Source organism: Poecilia reticulata, linkage group LG4 (assembly GCF_000633615.1).
Source record: "Poecilia reticulata strain Guanapo linkage group LG4, Guppy_female_1.0+MT, whole genome shotgun sequence".
Lineage (NCBI taxonomy): Eukaryota > Metazoa > Chordata > Actinopteri > Cyprinodontiformes > Poeciliidae > Poecilia > Poecilia reticulata.
Genome location: NC_024334.1, coordinates 5896162 through 5914803, shown reverse-complemented (window position 1 = coordinate 5914803; position 18642 = coordinate 5896162). Strand labels below are relative to the sequence as shown.

Genomic DNA, 18642 nt, shown 5'->3' with positions numbered 1-18642 from the left:
AAATGTGTCAGCAAATATATTTCTGACACCAGAAAAAGCTGATGTCCATGTCAAAAGCAACCCATTACCTATATTTTCCTTTTCAAGTATTAAAATTGAACTGATTAATATTTATCCTACTCACTGATATTTTACATCCTTCAGAAGCGTTTTGATATTAAGAAAGCTGCTAAGTATTTATCCAGAGCATTATATCTCTAAAAGAAAACCGGCAGTAAACTAGCCTAATATTCTAATTTGGGTCACAAATTTGTAGAACAATTTTAAAAAGAAGACTGAAATCATCAGAAATTCCCTAGTTTCAGAACGGCTGTAATTTTCTTCATTTTAACCAATTTACATGTTGTTATTAACATTCAGAAGCTTTACAGTTCTTTTAAGTTGTTTACTAAAATACCTAATGACATTTATAAAACAAAAATAAGCTCACATATTAGCGTTTTATCCGTCACATTAAATTTGCGGAGATTTCAAGACCTCAACTTGGTGTTTCATGGCCAACATTGGGGTCCTGATATCAACTTTGAGAGTCACTGAACTGGAAGACACCGAGCTAGCTGGCTAATGCTAGCCAAGCTAAGATGTTAGCCCTCTTCTTGGTCCATGCGTCTTCCATGCTTCTCCTACTTCTCAGTCTCATTCTCTCATAATCGAAACACCGTTTCAGTAACACATGCTGTTCATCAGCCAAACCAAGGGGATGAGACAGACACCTGAACACGCATCGCTGAGCTAACATTGCCGCTTTAGCCCTAGCTGCGCTTCGGAGAAAATAACACATGGTGGTAATGCAGAAGGCGACCCGCGAACATATTTCAGATTAACGCACTCACCCAGAACCACCTGGAAACTCTGAAGATCACCTTCGTGTCATAGTGAGAGGAGAGTCTCTGTTATCTGGAGGAAACCGTTGCTGAAACGTGAAGCGGTCCGAGTTTAATAGAAGAATGTTTCCACAGCAGCAGAGAGCCAGCCGGAGTGGAGGAAGATAGACGCCGCGCCGTGTGTTGACAGCTCTCAGACAGATCCAAGCTCTTTACTACAGAAGCGGCGAACTGGACTGAACTGGCTGTGTGACTGCAGGAAGTGACATATCCTGACATCACGCATAACCACACAATCAGCGGCCGAAAGTAAATATTAGTACAGTCAAAACAGGGGGATCATTCACTCACTGTAACATGCGTTACAGTACTGGATAAGAAGGACTGTCGAAAATCATGCGTGACATTGTTGTTGAAATAAACGAAGCTTTATTTGCGAATCTAATACAAGCATGCGCAAAAAAAGCAATAAAATTTAGATTGTCTTTTTATTTTGTCACGCTCCTCGTTTTATGTGTAGATCAGCTAGAATCAATGCATTAAAATGAAGAACTGTAAAGTGTATGAAGGATTTGTGGTTTTCAAACGTTTTACAAATAAAGATCTGAAAAGTGTGGCGTGTATTTGGGTTTTTTTCTACCCTTTCCTGCTGTTACCGCTGCACCTCTTTTGGGGTAAGTCTACTAGCTTTGCACATCTAGAGACTGAACTTTTTCCTCATTCTTCTTGGTAAAATAGTTCTGTAATTATTACATTTTAATTGGAAGGATTGGTAAGGATTTCTGAAGGAACTTTGACTGGTCCATTCTAACACATGGATTATGCTTTGATCTGAATGTTGCACATCTAGCAGCAATACATGGTCTGGTCTTGCTGGAAAGTGGTCCTCAACTAAGTCTTTCAGTAGATTTTCTTTCTTGGTCTGTATTGCGCTCCTTCCAGCTTCTCACAAACTCTAACTCACTTTTAAGGATGTGCTAAAGAAAACCAACCATAAAGCATGATGGGGATGTTAATGTTAAACATCAACATGTTTAACACAAACAAATATCACAGAAAAACAGTGTTTTGGCTTTTCTTTTTTCTTTTTTACCTGCTTACATGATCTTGGTATCATCTAAAAGGCTTTTAAAGATTTTTCATAAATAAAAAGAGGTGTTTCTCTTTATTCAGTCCTTCTAAATGATTGCTTTACATTCATGATGCTACCACTACCATGTTTCATGGTGGTCACGTGTTCAGAGTACACTGCTAGTTCTCCACCACACTACATGCCATTTTGCAAGGAGGCAAAATGTTCAATTTTGGTCTAATCTGTCCAAGGCATCCACTTCCAAATGTTTGCTGTGTTTCCTACATTGCTTGTGACAAACTTTAAACACAACTTCACATGCTTTCTTTCAACAAAGGATTGCCACTCTTCCATAAAAGTCAAATTTGTAGCCCACAACTTGCCCTGTCAACAGATTCTTAGACCTCAGACGGAGATCTGCAGCTCCTCCAGAGTTAATATCGTCCTCTTGGCCATTCCCCAGTTCGATGCCACTTGTTAGAAAATGTCCATCATTCTCTGGCAAGCCTCTAAGTCCTTCACAGGACTTTTTAGACTAAAATACACACAAGTGGACATTCTTTAATTAGAAGGTGATTTCTGAAGCTAATTGAATGCAATTAATTCTTTCTACACATATGAGACTAAAGGGAGTGAAATACAAACGCACCCACTTTTTCAGACCTTTACATGTTGTTTTGTGATTGCTGAACATAAAATAACATAAATTCTTACATAAGGGATCAAGGCCAGAGACATTTTAAATACAAATCTTCCAGAGTCACTATTTAACTTTGCAACACATTTTGATCTTCAGCGTTTCTGACCAAAGTCTTAAAGCAACTCACCATTATATAACTCTGCAGGCTGCATTATTCAGCAACAGCTAAGTATTGATTCATGAGTGCTTCGTTTCTGATTTGCTCTGAGTAGATTTTTTTCCAGGAATGGTGTGAGTTATGAACATCTTCCCAACGCCGTCCTCCTCCCCTCCAGCCAACATGCAAGGTGAACAAAAAGTGTCTGCCAGGCTCAAATGAGCTCTGCATCTTCCACGTCCTCCTCAGTTGGATGAACAGTGACGCACGGGCCAAGAAAAACAGAGAGGCCTGTTCCCCGCTGGTCCTTTGAATGTGTTAATCCAGATCCTTCTCCATTTTTTCCAAACAGAATTCCACCTTTTTTTTTGCGTGCGACGCACATTTTGTTTTTTGCTTTAGCCCCATCTCAGAGATGAGGCCCGGGGATTGAGCAATGTCTACGGATTTTGATGTGGGATCTCACTCCTTTGAGGTCCAATCTACGTTTTGATCTAGCTAAAATCACCCAGAAAAAAAACTAAAATCTATTAAACTCCTAAGTAGGTCTTAAAGTATTGTTTCAATTATTTATGGACATCCAAGCCTCAATATAGATTTTTCACCCAGTTCACCTTCTAGGTCATGTTTTTGAGCAGAAGGAGGTGTTGGGTTACAATAGTATCTACTGCTGATTTCAGCATCTACTTTGTTATGTCTAATTAATTATTTTTCCTAATTCAGATAAGTTATTGTCGGAAATGTAACAGGGAGGGTTTCTGTGTGGTTCCTACCTTTTCTCTGCTCTCTGTATTGTGTAGTTATCAGCTCTTAATAATGTCCCCTCAGTTATTAATGATCAAGCATGTTGTTCTCTCATCTTTTAGAAAGCCCCTGAGCCAGCAGACAGACAGAAAGGGCTGATGAATAATGGAGAAGACGAACAAGCTCTGGCCTTCCAGTCTTGTCCTTATCTGCTCTTTTCTCCAGCCCAGCCCTGATAACCCGGATGAGTAGCAAAATACAGGATGTGACCCAATAACCTTACACTGCGGTAGGGGGGAGATATATTGTTTATTGGGGTGGTGTTCTCTGTAATCCTTCAAAGAAGATTAAAGTTCTCAGGAGCTCAAGGGTGACTTTATTTACCACTACAAATGTGTCACTAAACCACAATTAAAAGTAAGGGAAATAGACCGTTGAAATGCATCCCTCTGTTTGTAATACTTCTAATTTGGATACTTGGATCAAATTACTGAAGTTCACCTTTCCAGGATATTTTAATGTATTAAAATGAACCTGTGTGTTTATGAATGGGCCCAAGAACAAACACAGTAAGGTTTGTGGAGTGACAGAACTTGTTTGTATCGCATCTCAAAACAGGTCATGTACTGAATCATAAAACCGTCAATGGTTGCCTTTGTTTTTAATAATTCCAAGCCAGTTATATCAGATGTGCTTTCACTGAAGTTCAGCTCACAGCAGAGCTGCTCTCATTTGCAGAACACCGACTCTTCTGCAGGAGTCCAGTCATCGAGCAAATGCAGACACTGAAGGGTTTAGGTTTTGTTGGCCAGTCTTGGAGCGGGAACTTGTCCCCCTCCTGTGGTTCTGCTGCTGGTTTACTCCACTGTGCAATTGCAGCTTCAAAGTCCCACTGGAAAACAGAGAATTACAGGGGAAGGGTTGTGTTATGTAATGTACCTCCAAGTTAAAATGCAGTGTAATAAGTAACTGCAGTTCTTTGGTTGGACCTTTTGGCAATCATAACACGCCACTGCAGAGTTTAGAATATCTTCTTGCATAACAAGTAACAGAATAATTTCGCACCATGTCGGTGCGAAGGTTTTTCAGACTTTGCTCCCAGTAAGACGGACATTCTTGTAATCTTTTATACTGGTCTTGTTAAATACTTATTCAGGCTCACTGAAGGTCTCTGGGCATTTTTTCAGTTTTTTCCAGTCTAATATCTGCCCATTTTCAGAAGAATATGTTTGAAATATATTCAGGAATAATATGACTCAACCCAAGTAGGCAACCCTGAGTTGTGTCTACATGCAGAGCTTTTAAGTATTATTTAATCTTTATTAAGGATTAAATTATTTAAGTATTATTTCAATCTTTCCCTTTTTGAAAATGAATTATATAAAAACGATAGCCTGATTTTCTTTTAGTATTTTATTAGATGTTTTCTTTAGGTATATCAGAAATATATACATAAAAAACTGCTTAAAAAGACATCATATATCCATTTTGTTGGTCATAATGGTTGTCACTAAGAGACAAAAATGTATTGTGTATATTAAGGAAAATAAAAATACATAAAGTCATCATCCTACATTGCCAAAAGTATTCACTGGTTTGCCTTCATATGAATATGAAATTAAGGAACATCCCATTTTTCATACATGGGAAAACTTGCTCAGTCAAGTCAAAGTGGCCATCACTTTTTGCACAGGCATGCAGTCATTCTGGAACTTAAATGACCAAGCCAAAACCTTTCCCGCAAAGCTGAGAGGAAGAAACATGTTTTAGGATGTTGAATCATTAAAAGTTTATTTCACTTGGAACTCAGGCTGAGCCAACCTTCTGAAAAACAGACCACCATAATCCCCTATTCACCAAAATTTGCACTCAACACAATGCGCTCCAGCAAGTGATGTTCTCCTGACAACAGTCAAAGTCAGACTCATTCATTTGGTTGCCAAAGAATAAGGCATGATTCATTGCTCTTGGAATCCAATGCTTTACAATGTAGTCGCTGAGGTAAGACTTGAACAAAGCTGCTCAGCCATGACAACTTGTCATGAAGCTCTCAGTTACAAAATCACAAGTTTTAGTATCATGAAATAAATTAATGTTTTATTTAAAACACATTTCTGTATTTACATTAATATAGTCACAATAGTGGTGATTCTTTTGATAAAAGGTGAGCGATGCAAAGACAATCAACAATTGTTCACTAATGATTTCCTTCAAAACTCAAACCAAAAATTAAACATCCATAAAAGCTGTTAATCTATGTTAAAAATATTTTATTCTCGCAAGGGTCTCATATTACACAGGGAAAGACAAGATATTTCAGGCAGTCTACTGTCTATGGCTTACAGGACTCCATCGACAAATATATGGCTGCATATTTTCAATAAGCTTCAACATGCTTTCTTCCCACCACAGTGGAATCTTGTGCAGTAAGCTTGCAAAGTAGGCGTTGCAATTTCTGGTTAAGTACATCACTTATTGATTCATGAAAAAAATAAATAAATAATGCATTAACTCCAGATTTTTCAAAATCTGTGCAAATGACTCAGTGGTGTCCAAAGTCAGTTATCAAGAGCAGAACTACCTCCACAGCATGACTATGTTCTGCTGAGGCCTGCTAATGAGCCATCATTTGACCCAGGTGTCTTGAACGAGGATTCGGGTGTAAAGAACACACTAACCCTCGATGGCTCAGAGCGTGTTCACTAAAACATTAGAACACAGAAGTACATCTATATCTACTGCTGTCAGTATATTTTGCAAAAATAAGGTTGCAAAGGTCTTGAGAAAGAACTTTGCATTTACCCAACAGGAGATGTTTTTTGTGCAATACACTGGCAGAAACTTCTTCATAGACTACAATTTAGGATTTAACTACCTGGCTGAAATCTACCGGTACCGACAGGGCTTGCTTGTTTTCTAAGCTCTAACAAATATCAGCTACTTTCTCTGATTTCCACTTAAAACCTCATTTTCTTTATGTGGTTATGTTTACATTATTTACTACTTGTGTGTTTCCACTTTATTATGCATAGTTTAAAACCAACCTGTTTACTTACATTTCATTCACTGAATTACTTGGGTTGCTGCAAAAATCTGGAATGAATTTCATGTCAGTAGGACAATCAAAATACAATTTCCTCTTTTTCAACTTGTCTCCAATTGTTGAACTAGATAATATGATTATCTACACACAAAAAAAACTATAAAAAGAAGCAGTTAAATGCTTGTATTCTACTAAGCTGGCTGGTTTAATTAGAACTCTTGTGAGATGACTGCTTTTACAATCTTCTGTTCCTTTTATTTTTAAAGATTTGGGAAATAACATGTAATCTCATTGTATGAAAGTGGTCACATAATTCCAGGTTAAATATATTTCAATTAATCTCTGAAAATGAGCTGAAACCTCAACTGCGTCTGTCAAGCTGTAAATAGGGCCTTTATTATATTTCATAAATTTTTTTAAAAAAAGTATTAGGTGAACACCTACAACAAGGGAGGTCAAGTATTGTTCCCACACCGCTAAATTCCCAGCCAACAGGCATCAGACAAGAGACCATAAACATCTCCCAAAATAGCAGAGGGTAGCACTGGCCCCCTATAGACAAGCCAACCATTCTGCACCACTTCCTAAGCAGACAGACCCAGCCCAGTGGTGGTCTTTAATCAAAGATTCATTACAGCAGAACAATTGGACCACATGGTAGATCTCAAACAATTCCACCCATCATTGAAGCCCCCAGCCTCACTCCCGCCAAGACGCAGCACTCAGCAGAAATGTGTATGAAACATTCAAGACAATAGAAATACCAAACTGCTGGCAGCAGCGACAGACCAGTTTATAAAACGATAAAAAAACGTTGTCGCCACTTTTTTTTTTTTTGAATAGGACTTAATGTGAAAGCACTGTAATGAAGTTAAACAATCTCCTTCTACACTTTTTTTGCGTGAGGAAAAGTCAAACTGAATGGAAACCTGTTCTACATTATGTCACCAAGTACACCACCTCTGTTAAGTTTAACCAGCAGCAGGAAGTTTTAAAAAGCCGGGCTGTACTCTCTGTATGCACTTCCAGTACTTTTTAATCAGAGAGCTAAGGATTTATATATATATATATATATATGCACACACATTTTAAATAATAATCAGTCAAGATTCTTTTCAAGACACAATTTTATATTTTCTTCTAAAAGTCTTGTCCTAAAAACAAGTAGATTTACTTGGAATCTACAGCAGTAGGCCACTAGTATTCTTCACTGGAAAATTAATCTATGTGTGTACAGAAATGCATTAAGCACACTTACAAATATATTATGGACACTGTTAAGTCTCTCTCCATTTTTGAAAGTAAGACATAAGCTAAAAAACTCAAGTTATTTGCGTTTTTCCTGTTTGGCAAAAAGCATCAACCTTCAATTGTTTGTGCTTACCCAGTTTGCCTTTGTTTCTGAATAAACTGACTCCTACATATTCCTGGAGCAGGACAAAAAAAAAAAAAAAAAAAGGAGTCACCGTTTGTGGGAATCTAGCTGATATGAAAAACTTGAAATTTCACTTCCTTTGCAGACTCTATGTACTTTAAAGAGAGACAGTAAATTACATAAAAGTCAGCCAATCTGAGACACGACTGGTTTCTGCTGTGTTGCCAATAGTTGACCCTTTGGCATCACTTTAAAGTGAAGTTTTACTTTAAACACGAAAGTACTCTACAGAGTACCATTACTGAGTCAACAATGCACAGTTAAAATCCAAACCCTGCGCTGCTCTTTTCACCACATTCATGGAGTTTCACGTTTAAACATGCTGACCAATGTCTGCTTACAAGAAACTTTAATCACCATCTGACTTACTTCCCCTAAAGTCACATGTTAAAGAAACAAAGCACGAGTGATACACACCATCTCTTAGTCTCAGGAGCCCCTTAAACTAATCCCTTTCTAATAAAATAAGTGACCAAAAACACAGTAAAGGTGACGCAGAAGAAATCTAGCAGCACTGAAGGTAACATCTGGAAGTATAAATTAGTCAAAAAAAAAAAAAAAATCAAAGTTTGAACTTTTACTCAGTGAAGTTTTACTTTAAACACGAAAGTTTAATTGAGGTGACACACAATCACGAGCACTCTGACAACTATTATTTTCATCCATTTCAGCAGACATCCTTTATGTCCAATATCCACAAGCTGTCACCACCTAGTGGTAAATTCTTAAAATTGCATTATACTGCCTAATGTTTTAATGGTTGTGTTGTTTTTTTACATGATGACTTGCAAATATTTATGTCCCTTAAACATTTCACATCTGCTACATAACAGTAAAGTTCAATGTTTATTTTATTTAATGTGACATACAAACACAAGGAAGTGTTAAACTGTGAAAGAGGTCCACAGCTTTCAAAATCTATGTATATTTTTTTTTTTACATAAAATTGAAAGTTAGTCGAGGAACAGTGTCAAGAAGAGGCTCATTGTAGTAGAAGTCCTGTTTGCTACAAGGCAAGCGGGGAACACCTGGGAGAAGGTGTCCTGGCCAGATGAGACCAAAACTGAAGCTTTTGGCCTACAGTGCATGCAAAAGACTATGTTATGTTGGGAAAAAGACTAAAACTGAACATCACCCGACACACTATCGAATGGAGAACACATGGTGGTGAAAGCATCATGCTGTGGGTTTAGTCAGACTGTTGTGGGTCAGATTGTTGGAAGTTAAATACAGGGTCATTCATGGAGTTTGGGGGGGGGACTCAGACAAAATACAGTTTGTGGTTGCAACATAACATGTGGAAAGGTTTGAGGTGCATGTTTAATTTTGGCAGGGCACATTACTGAGTCAACAATGTGCAATGAGGGTAAAAAAAAAAAGGGGAAAATATCTGACCTGAACCACGTCTTAATTGTCTGCTTTGATTGGTTAGTTCATACAAGTTATTTTTGATCCAAATTTCCACCCACCTCCAGATCAGTGCTGTCTGATGTAGAGCTATAGGATGTGTCAGAGGAACAAAGACCATCAACTCTCACTACATGCACCATCCTGTGAGGAGGTCCAACTTCTAATCCATCTTTAGACAGCGTCACTTCTTTATTAAGGGACAGTAGCTGAGAAAATAAAAATAAAAATCCCTCAGTAAAGAAGGAGTGTTGATTTAGTTTTTAGCCCTGTGTTGCAATGGTTTTGAGTTTGGATCAATAAATTATTTACATACTTTAGATGTTTGTTGACCACTGACGTCCATATATTGGCCCATCTTAGTCATCTTCTGTGCATTCTTTGTCTTTGAGGAAAAGACCGAAAACTTTAACATTTAACCCAATATGTGTAAAAAAACTAATTATTGACACATGACAAAACATTAATTATTCTAACAGCAAAACATCTGAAAGAAAATGCGCTGCCATGTTGGTCAGGAAATTAGTAAGAGTGACAACAAAATACAGAAGATGAGAGTTTAGTTCTTAATCTCATGAGTCATTACAAAAATCTAAATTGTTGAAAGTAAATCTAGTTTATAGACAAAATATGTATATTTTCCAGTTAAATATGATGACTCTTTAAGACTGCATTTAACATGGGGTTTATTTATTCTCACCTAAATAACCCTTACATCAAAAATCAATAAGAAACTCTGACAGCAAGAAAAAAGACTAATTAATGTAAAATAATGAAACAAACTTACTTTTGTTTGTGCTGCTGATGGAGGTTTTTGCTGTTTTTTCTGCTGCTTCATGACAGCAGTATGTTCAGTGTTCATGCCTAAAAGTCCCTCCACATCTGCTGGTAGTTTCATTGTATTTTGCCTGGTTCCCATCTTGCACCAGTGGATCACTAAAATCTGTCATATCTGAGTTAAAAGTCAACATTAAAAAAACATACATGCAAATCCTAACACAAGGAGCAATTATAATTGTAATTTCTGTAAATGTACAAATCACAAACGGTATCCAGGTGCTTGTGAAAAAAAGGATACAAGCAGGTCCAGGATGACACAGCCAATCGATGACAGCAGCCAAGGCACAACTCTGATAAGAAATCCGAACCGGACGTCTTGTAAGAGGATGGCTGCAGCGTAGAGGGCACCAGAAACGGAGCACAAAAATCCAGAGACGATAAACGTCGGGGTCAGGTTCTGTCCTCTCCTCTGACAGAAACAAAAACAGCTTATGAAAGCAGCTGAGCTTTAGGAACATGGCTCTCTGACGTTCTGGTGCCGTCTCTTACTGCTCTGCAGAGTGCAGGGAACCTGGAGGTCCAGGCAATGACAGAGGCCAGCAGGCCCAGGATGTAACCAAGGATTTCTTTGCTGTCCTTTGGAATTATGAGGAAAGTTATTAGCATTTGAGCTTCACATCAAAGGCTCCTCAACTCCAAGGATGAAACAGTGTTTTGAATTCAAGTTACATTATTAATTTAGTTTTTGATTGGCAGAAAATATCAGATACATAATTTGTTTCCCATTGCTTTACCTGGGTCTATTAAAAATACCAAACATAATTCAACAAAAACACCACTTGTGCACCAAGAACGTGAATTACACCAAGGATGGCACTTCTCTCCAAATCTGTCAGTTCTGTACTGGAGTTTTTCATTGACATTTCTTAAACAACCACAAACCTTCATGTGTTTAGTTGGGATTTTATGGAGCAGACCAACATAAATTAAAGCCCAAAACAGAAGAAAGCCAATGAGTGGTTTTCCAACATGTTCAATAAATAAAATTATGAAGAATTTGTCTTGCTTTTGTATTCAACCTGTACACCAACCGCACCATTATCGGGCTCCAGCTGGAGATTTGAAGGGAGCTGTGCAGCAGCTTCCTTCCGCTGATGGACCTAATCGTTATAGGTTCATCAACTCTGGACTTCAGGAACCCTCCTGCAACCACCATCAACACACCCACAGCCAGAAAATGCTGCCTCCTGCGCCTCTTCGCCGCCCTCAGCCTCCGCTCTGCAGGAAAACACAGGAGAATTGTTCTTTAACTAAAGGGAGACTGGAGACAAATTCCCCATTTATTCATTTGTGTGTTTATCAGGAGGTTTACTGATAAGTTTCCTTTTTAGGTTTGCCTACATGGTTTGCCCTGCGTGAGGCCAACACTTTACACATCTGAGCTACTATGCTGCACTTTGTTTTTTGCATACTGTGAACAGGTCATATTGTTTGGAAAAGACGGAGCTTTATCTTAACTTACGAGTTTTGGAGTTCCAACACAGGAACAGTGGAAGGCAGCACAAGATACAGTGCACAGCATCCATTAAAGCAGCAAAAGCAGCCATAGAAATCTACACAGAAATAATTTGCATCAGGTTCAAGTATGCAGCGGCGGATGAAATGTATTAATAAAACTATGTTACCTGTAGGTGAAGCTGCCTGGACAGAACTGCTCCCACAGTGCTGCACAGGTTACCCAGAAAACTGTAGAAAACTACGATGGTTTGTTCTGAATATTCTCCTCTTAATTTACTCTTCTGACACGCGGTCCTGAAACGGTAACATCGGCTTTATTGCCAGATCTGCTTCTTCAAATCTCCGAATGGGATAGGGGACCCCGCTGTACTTACAAGAGGGAGGAAATCAGCAATAGGACGGCAGAAAGCAAGGCGAGACCAGCGGAGACGCACAGATGGGCCGCGTCTGGAGACCCGCAGCTGGCGACCGAGTGAAGCCAAAAGGCACGGAGGCTGGTGAGGAAATGATCAGAGCTTCCTCTGAGCTCATCCTCAGCGGTCGAGACACCTCCATCCATTTTACCTGCAAACTTCTGCTCATTCCGCGAACTAACTAAGCCATGCAACTGAGACGCTCAACTAACAGCAAACTGGAAGGATCAGCACTATTCTGAGGAGGGGCTTGGTTACCTGGGACGCACCTGCACGTTAAGGTGTTCAGCCAATTACCGTAAAGCAATGAGGGTAGATGAATTTATCCCGACTTGTATTGACGTATGCAAATGGTGTTGCACTTTATCAGCATTTTGGACACTTTACTTCTTGGTTTGCAAATAAAGTTGTAAATTAAGTTTGTTTTACAAATAAAGTTGTATGTTATTTCACATACCCAGCTAAATTAAAGTCTTCCAAATGCGTTTAGTTATCTAATTCAACAAGCAATATACATTAAAATAAGAAGAAAGAAGTAAAATGAAGAGTTTCTGGCCAATGTTTAGATGAAAGTTTTTAAGCAAGGACAAACATCTTTTCACAACATTTTAATGAGAGCTTCTCTTCATAGAAAACATTAATATTATAGTAGATCATACCAATTTATGGGGCTCAACCTGGGGACATTAATTACCACTCTAGGTAAAAAAGGCTGCTATCCAGAGCAAGTCAACTGCTTCATAAAGAATTAAAGGGTTCGTAAGTAATAATTTTTTTCTGAATAATTGGTGCTTCAGCTCCTATAATCATCATTATTTAGATCGTGAATTCAGCTTTTGCAATCTTCAGTTCAGAGCATTTAACCGCTTAGATCAAGTCCTCTCCACAGCCACAGATGCATCCATCCATCCATCCATCTACATCAGGGTCCATTAGGATGACATACAAGCTGCTCTTCAAGACATTTCATTTAATCTGAAATCATGTGGGTTTAAAAGAGTTTAGATGATCATCATCAACCATCCAGATGCTTTGTGACCCGTCGCAGTTTCTCCTTCTTGTTTCTGTTTCCGTGTTTTTTCCAGGGCTTGCCCTCCATTGCCTCCGACTCCGAGCTGCCTGGGCCGACTGGTCCACTGCCTGGTTTGTAGCCCATGACGGTCTTAACTCCTTTGGTGAGTGCGCGGACATTATCCTAAAAGGAAAAGTTCACCAAAGGCAACGAGCTTTATCCCATGTTGTTTTCACAGAACCAGTGACGAGTACAAATAGTTGTTGCACTTATTTTACCTGATGGAAGAAGTTTTTGTCAACAACATTTTCAATCCTTTTGATTTTCTGTGGTCTGTTTGTTACGGCGGAGATGTCCAAGCTGTCCAACTCCCTCTTCTGGAATTTGCTGTGCTGAGACTGAAAGTCTTCAGGATTAATGTGTGGAGGAGGATGGCAGAACAGGAGCTTACCCTGTGAGGAGTAAACAAACTTTAGAGACTAAAAGAAGAAAATCACTGTTATACACAGAATTGTTGCCTGTTGGTTAAAAAGTGAAACTTTTAAAATATATGAGATGTCTCCACTTTTCCATGAAGGACAGACTAGTGAAGTGTGTGGATACTCAACTTTCCAACCTGACCTGTGGATCTTTGCAGCTCATCCAAGGTCACCATGGACTCTTTGCTGATTCACAAATAAATTATTTCCTTGCTCTGCCGGTCAATTTTTGTAATCAGCCATCACATGGTAAGTTTCAGTGGAGCTATGCTTTCTTTATTTTGAGATGACGGACTGAACAGTGATCTGTGAGATGTTCAAAACTTTGAATATTGACTTATGGCCTGATTGCTGAGCTGCCTGCTGTGCTTTTCAGTCTTCATGAATCTTATTCTCTAATATTATCAAACAAACATGTCACAGAATAGCTGGATTTATACTATGATTCAACAAAGTGAGTTCTATTTAGTACTTAGGTGACTTCTAAAAGCACTTGGTTGCACAGTATTTAATTTAGGGCTGTCAGAGTAAACAGGGGTCTTAATACAAATCCACGTTATACTTGTATAAGATTTTGAAGAAGCATAAACCACATTTCTTTAATTTCACAAGTAGCAGAGAAACTTGACAATATTGCAACTTGCATGGGTAAATGTGTTACAGAATGTATTCGTTTACTTTTAGTGCTTTTAATTAAAGTCCCTAAAATTCCCCAGTTAGTAAAACTTACATTGACATAATCCTTGAGGATGTACCGAGCTGATCTGGGCTGATCAGGCTGGCCGTGCGACGTCATAAAACCTCTCATATCTGTAGCAACCAAAAAGATACAACTCTGTAAAATTCCATTAAAAAAGGTTAGAACAGGGAAAGGAAAAGAAAGAATGAGTTGTGGTCTCACATCCATATGCCGTCAGCAGCTCCTCAGAAGTGGGGGGTCTGTCGGGGTCTTCGTCTTCCCGCGGTCTGATGATGTTGATGCCATACGTTCCTTCTAGAACATGTCGAGGGACTGTCTGACATATGTGACAAATCCATTAAGGACTAAAGACACAGATGGCAATGCTATAACATTATCTGTAATGTTCTGGAAAGGATATGAGGGAGACTGCAGGTACATGATCCCTCATCTGGTCGATGGGTAAAATCCCAGAGCAGATCATCTCAGCTTTGGTAGAAACAAACGAGGGCATCACCAGACCAGGGCAGTCACAGAGACACAGGCCTTGCTCCACATACAGAGTCTGACAGGAGACACAAATAGACCCACTTTAAGCTTTTTACAGCATATGAACTAAATGTAATACCATGATTGGATTTATACCTGGAAGTGCTTAGTGTGTCCTGGTGTTGCTGAAACAGACACCTTCTTGTTTCGTAAAATAGTGTTGATGGTGGAGCTCTTTCCCACGTTAGGATACCCGACCTGTCAAATCAAAAATATTAATCTATGTCACAAACTCATTAAAGAACAAGCTGTAGAGTTCCTAAATTAGATCAAATGAAGACTATGTCTAAATAGAAATTCATGGTTTTACTAACCAGCCCTATTGTCAGTTCATCTTCTTTACACCTGGGTCTATTATGTGATGCTTTAAACATCTCTAACAGCTCATCTTTGTGCAGCAGTCGGCTGGAGTTATGGAAGGATTCACCCGAAGGACCGGCAGTCTCTCCTTCAGCGTCGTCCTCTTCCTCCTCCGAGCAGGTCTGCCAGTCCTCTTCATCGACGTCTACATTGTCTTGCTGCTCTTCTTCAACACCACTCTCGTCTCCTTCCCGCGCCTTTTCTTCTCCCTTCAATGCTCTTTCGTTTAAGTCCAAATTGTATGGCGATTCATCTGCTTCTGGGTCACTTTCTACACTTTCTGGATCATCAACTTCCATTCCCTGAGAGAAAGACACATCAGGCTGCAGAGTTCACAGGAAGCAGGAATATGAATCCACAGGTTTATCTAAAATGCATTCAATTATAGTTCCTCACCTTCTCTTCGGCATCCAACCTGTCACTCTCAGCCAGAGCAGACCAAAAAACAGCCCTAACGCCTTCCTGTTCAAAATGCTTGGCCCAGACTTTCCTCTGCTCCTGGGTTAGAAGGTCTGCCTTGTTCACGAGAAGCATATTCACCTTATTCTGCGACACTTCTTTCACATACAGCTCCTGTTGGGGAAGAAGAGGAGTATTTAATCCGGAAGATCATAATCTAACCTTGATGTCAGATTTCTGATCTTGCACTCAATTTTTACACTCAACAAATTCATTTTTGGGTCACATTTTTCATTGTGTTACTTTATTTATTGTAAGAAAAAATATATATGCTAAAATATTTTGACAAACAGGTGAAAAGCTGTTTAGTTTCCTTTCTAACTGAATCTCTTGTGATTAAATGGGGCCTCACCAGGTCAGGACATCTGAACAGCAGAGGATTCCTGGCATCAACAATCTGAACGACGATGTCACTGAAGGAAAACATAACCATGAACTTGACTTCATAAAGAGCAAAAAATGCTTTTCAAAAGTATCCATACTTCTTAATATGCATCAGTTACAACCACAAACTACAATGTATTTTGGGGGGGATTTTTGTGTGACAGAGCGCCACAAATTACTGCTTGATTGAAAGGTTAAAAAGAAACTGTGACGCTACATAAAAATCTAAAAAGTGTGGTTTACATCTGATATCTCTATCTAGAATCCAGTAAATCAAATGCAGCACGTAGCCTGAAAAGTAGTTTTCAGTAGAATAAGTATAAATATCTCAAAGCTGGTAGAGGCATATCTCAATAGATGTAAATGTAGTGGGGCTCTGTTCCGCAATACTTTGTGGAACCGAGCCCCAATGTATTCTGTCTACTTTTTGTTTCACATATAATCCCAATAAAATACACTGAAGATAGTGGGACACATTAGAAAAAGTTTAAGGAGTATGAACAGTATGTTTCATTGAACTCATATATGAACTATCCTTAATTTTACCTTCTCTCAATGACTCTCCACAGCTGTCGCCAGAATTCAAGGTTCCTCTCAAACGGGGTAAGAATTAACTTCTGTTCCTCCTCCAGTCTTTGGAAAATATCACAAGATTAGATTACAACCAGGGAAGTCCGACACAAACATAGCAAGGTTCAGTGTCCACAAAACCTTTTGCGTAATATACAGTTGTTTAACATTTTTCTTTACTAAAGAAAAATGTAGAGTCCAGTGTCACGACAATTTACTTAGAAACAAATTATTGCATACTGAGCAAGTTCTCGTCTCCACTGCAAGAAGCTGTCTTTCTCTGCCTGCTGGAGTAAATCTGGGGTGGTGCTTTCATCCCAGTGAGGGCTGGAGACACACAGAGCAAAACACTGTTGAAAGCAAAATGTGGTCAAATACTCAGATTGGACCCGGTATGTTCAGCTTACCGCCGAGGAATTCGAAGGAAATGTTTGTTTTCTTCGTGCAGCTTCTTTAACCTGCTTTTCTCCTCAGCTGTCAGGAGGCCTGCTCTGGCTTCAGCTGGAACAAACTTAATGTTGAGTTTCTCTGAGAAAACAGAAACAAAGAAATGAAAACAGAGAAGCTTATATATTTTTTAAATATTGTTTGCACATACAGTTCTCTGACAAGAACTGAATGTGTGAACCGAGTTGTGTTATACCTGCAACAAACTCTGTTCCTGCCAGTTCAGCTGTGGCGAGAAAGTCATCCATGGAGCTCTGCTCCGTCACTGACTGCAGGTTCAAACGACCCCAGTCGTAGCCATCGTTCAGTTCACTGGTGTGTAGCTGGAAATGTGGAACAAAACTTTAATTCCAAACCTGACACAGCTTACATAATGCTCAACCCCAGATCAATCTCACTAAGAAATGTTTACCATGGCCTTTTCTTTAAGCCATGGTAAACTGTCTAACATCTATTTCCACCACTACATGCTGCTAACTGCGCTCATGTCTTACCCATGAGTCGCCCCTCTTGTTTCCCCGGCTCGCTTGCAGTCTCTCCTTCATCAGAGCTCTGCCGAGTCCAGCTCCTCCTCCCGCTTTCTTCTTCCCCATAACAATGTCTGAAAACGTCCACACCGCAAAATACCGTAGAAATACAAAACCTAAGTAGGGGGGAAATAAGCTGTCTCCGTCACTAATGGCTATGAAACATGTGGACTGCCTTGTTTTCCAGGGCTGTGGAAGTGGAACTAACCAACTGTGTTACACTTCCGGTATTTACTTCCGAGCAACGGAAAATATTTCCCGTAAACTTCGTTTTAAAAAATAATTTTATTAGAAATCATACACATCTTAAAAGATTTTAGTATGATTTAATACATAATTTTGTCGCTGGAATACTTAATAAGGTAGTGGTTCTTTCCGATTAGGTGTCCAACTCTTAAATGTGCTCTGAAGAAACGGGAACTAAAATGTTTATAGTTCCAACAGTACATCAAGCAAAAAAAAAAAAAAAGTAATATAAAAAAAAAGATCCAATGTTGATCATATAGATATAAAATCATTTTTGGCATATGAAGCTTTGAATAAGATTTGGATTACTTTATCTTAAAAAGTGTCGTAAATTATTTTCCAAAAAAAAAAACACTCATAGCAAACACTGTTCAAGGTAGAACCACTAGATGGAAGCATAAACCAGCGCAGTAGGCCACTGTCGAGAATTGTTTTCATAATGTACTTGATAAGCTGGTACTTAAAAAGGGTAATTTGTTTTCTTTAATTTAGTGTTCATATTTTTTCCTACTTAGTCCTTAAGGCATGTCCCGTAAAATATATCTTTAAGTCGTAAAAGTATTTTCATTTAGGAGAACAAGGGTCTGGTTCTGCAGATATTGACAGAACATTTACTTTGTAGAATAAAATGAGGGAACTTAATGCTCATCTTCAACCTTAAACGTAAATATTTTCTTCATAAAACTACATTAAGTTTGATCATTATCATTATCATCATGTTTTTATGTTAAATCTTTGAATACTGCAAAATCAGTATGAAAATAGAATTATTATTATTATACTACCAAACCACGTTTTGCCATTGCTTGTGACATTTCACCTTTCTGAATAGAGTAAATGAGAAGATCAAAACATAATTTATTTCCAGCGCAAAATTCAACAAGTGAAACAATGTAC

The 18642-nt window shown here is 38.7% G+C and overlaps 3 protein-coding genes across 7 annotated transcripts in view; all 3 read right to left on the bottom strand.

Moving 5' to 3' along the window:
- Positions 1-1093, bottom strand: part of atp13a3 (ATPase 13A3) — a 33127-nt gene extending 32034 nt beyond the window's left edge. For all 3 annotated transcript variants that reach the window (XM_008406852.2, XM_008406853.2, XM_008406854.2), the window contains exon 1: positions 834-1093. The gene's annotated coding sequence lies outside the window, so the exon portion shown is untranslated. The remainder of the gene's footprint in view (positions 1-833) is intronic.
- A 2986-nt stretch (positions 1094-4079) lies between these two features.
- Positions 4080-12398, bottom strand: tmem44 (transmembrane protein 44). Of its 3 annotated transcripts, none has more exons than XM_008406855.2 (10): positions 11995-12396; positions 11788-11914; positions 11625-11715; positions 11199-11380; positions 10652-10738; positions 10401-10571; positions 10110-10265; positions 9639-9728; positions 9385-9531; positions 4080-4329 (listed from the first exon to the last, which is right to left on the bottom strand). In XM_008406855.2, exons 1-10 carry the CDS (start codon positions 12177-12179, stop codon positions 4144-4146), a joined length of 1422 nt encoding a protein of 473 aa, XP_008405077.1. In that variant the 5' UTR covers positions 12180-12396; the 3' UTR covers positions 4080-4143. The 3 variants fall into 3 exon arrangements, with proteins under 3 accessions (XP_008405077.1, XP_008405078.1, XP_008405080.1); XM_008406856.2 differs by having other exon boundaries at positions 9639-9707; positions 11995-12391; XM_008406858.2 differs by lacking the exons at positions 9385-9531; positions 9639-9728 and having other exon boundaries at positions 11995-12398.
- Positions 12399-12626: 228 nt separating this feature from the next.
- On the bottom strand, positions 12627-17847 carry lsg1 (large 60S subunit nuclear export GTPase 1). Its single transcript, XM_008406859.2, has 14 exons — positions 17467-17847; positions 17169-17295; positions 16933-17053; positions 16766-16852; positions 16502-16588; positions 15924-15984; positions 15509-15685; positions 15067-15414; positions 14849-14950; positions 14625-14768; positions 14426-14549; positions 14255-14334; positions 13324-13497; positions 12627-13228 (listed from the first exon to the last, which is right to left on the bottom strand). The coding sequence occupies exons 1-14, from the start codon at positions 17563-17565 to the stop codon at positions 13049-13051; spliced, it is 1911 nt and encodes a 636-aa protein (XP_008405081.1). The 5' UTR covers positions 17566-17847; the 3' UTR covers positions 12627-13048.
- Between the last annotated feature and the right edge of the window lie 795 nt (positions 17848-18642).

What these genes read in the sequence shown, in the direction of transcription:
- tmem44 (XM_008406855.2), bottom strand. Translation starts at nt 12,179, where the DNA reads ATGGATGGAGGTGTCTCGACCGCTGAGGATGAGCTCAGAGGAAGCTCT. An exon ending in GTGTCATCCTGGACCTGCTT is followed by an intron (nt 10,266 to 10,400) that starts GTATCCTTTTTT and finishes CAGATATGACAG; the next exon opens with ATTTTAGTGATCCACTGGTG. An exon ending in CAGACAGCACTGATCTGGAG is followed by an intron (nt 4,330 to 9,384) that starts GTGGGTGGAAAT and finishes TCTGTTTTCCAG; the next exon opens with TGGGACTTTGAAGCTGCAAT.
- lsg1 (XM_008406859.2), bottom strand. Translation starts at nt 17,565, where the DNA reads ATGGGGAAGAAGAAAGCGGGAGGAGGAGCTGGACTCGGCAGAGCTCTG. An exon ending in AGGAACAGAGTTTGTTGCAG is followed by an intron (nt 17,054 to 17,168) that starts GTATAACACAAC and finishes CTGTTTTCTCAG; the next exon opens with AGAAACTCAACATTAAGTTT. An exon ending in TGGAGACGAGAACTTGCTCA is followed by an intron (nt 16,589 to 16,765) that starts GTATGCAATAAT and finishes TATTTTCCAAAG; the next exon opens with ACTGGAGGAGGAACAGAAGT.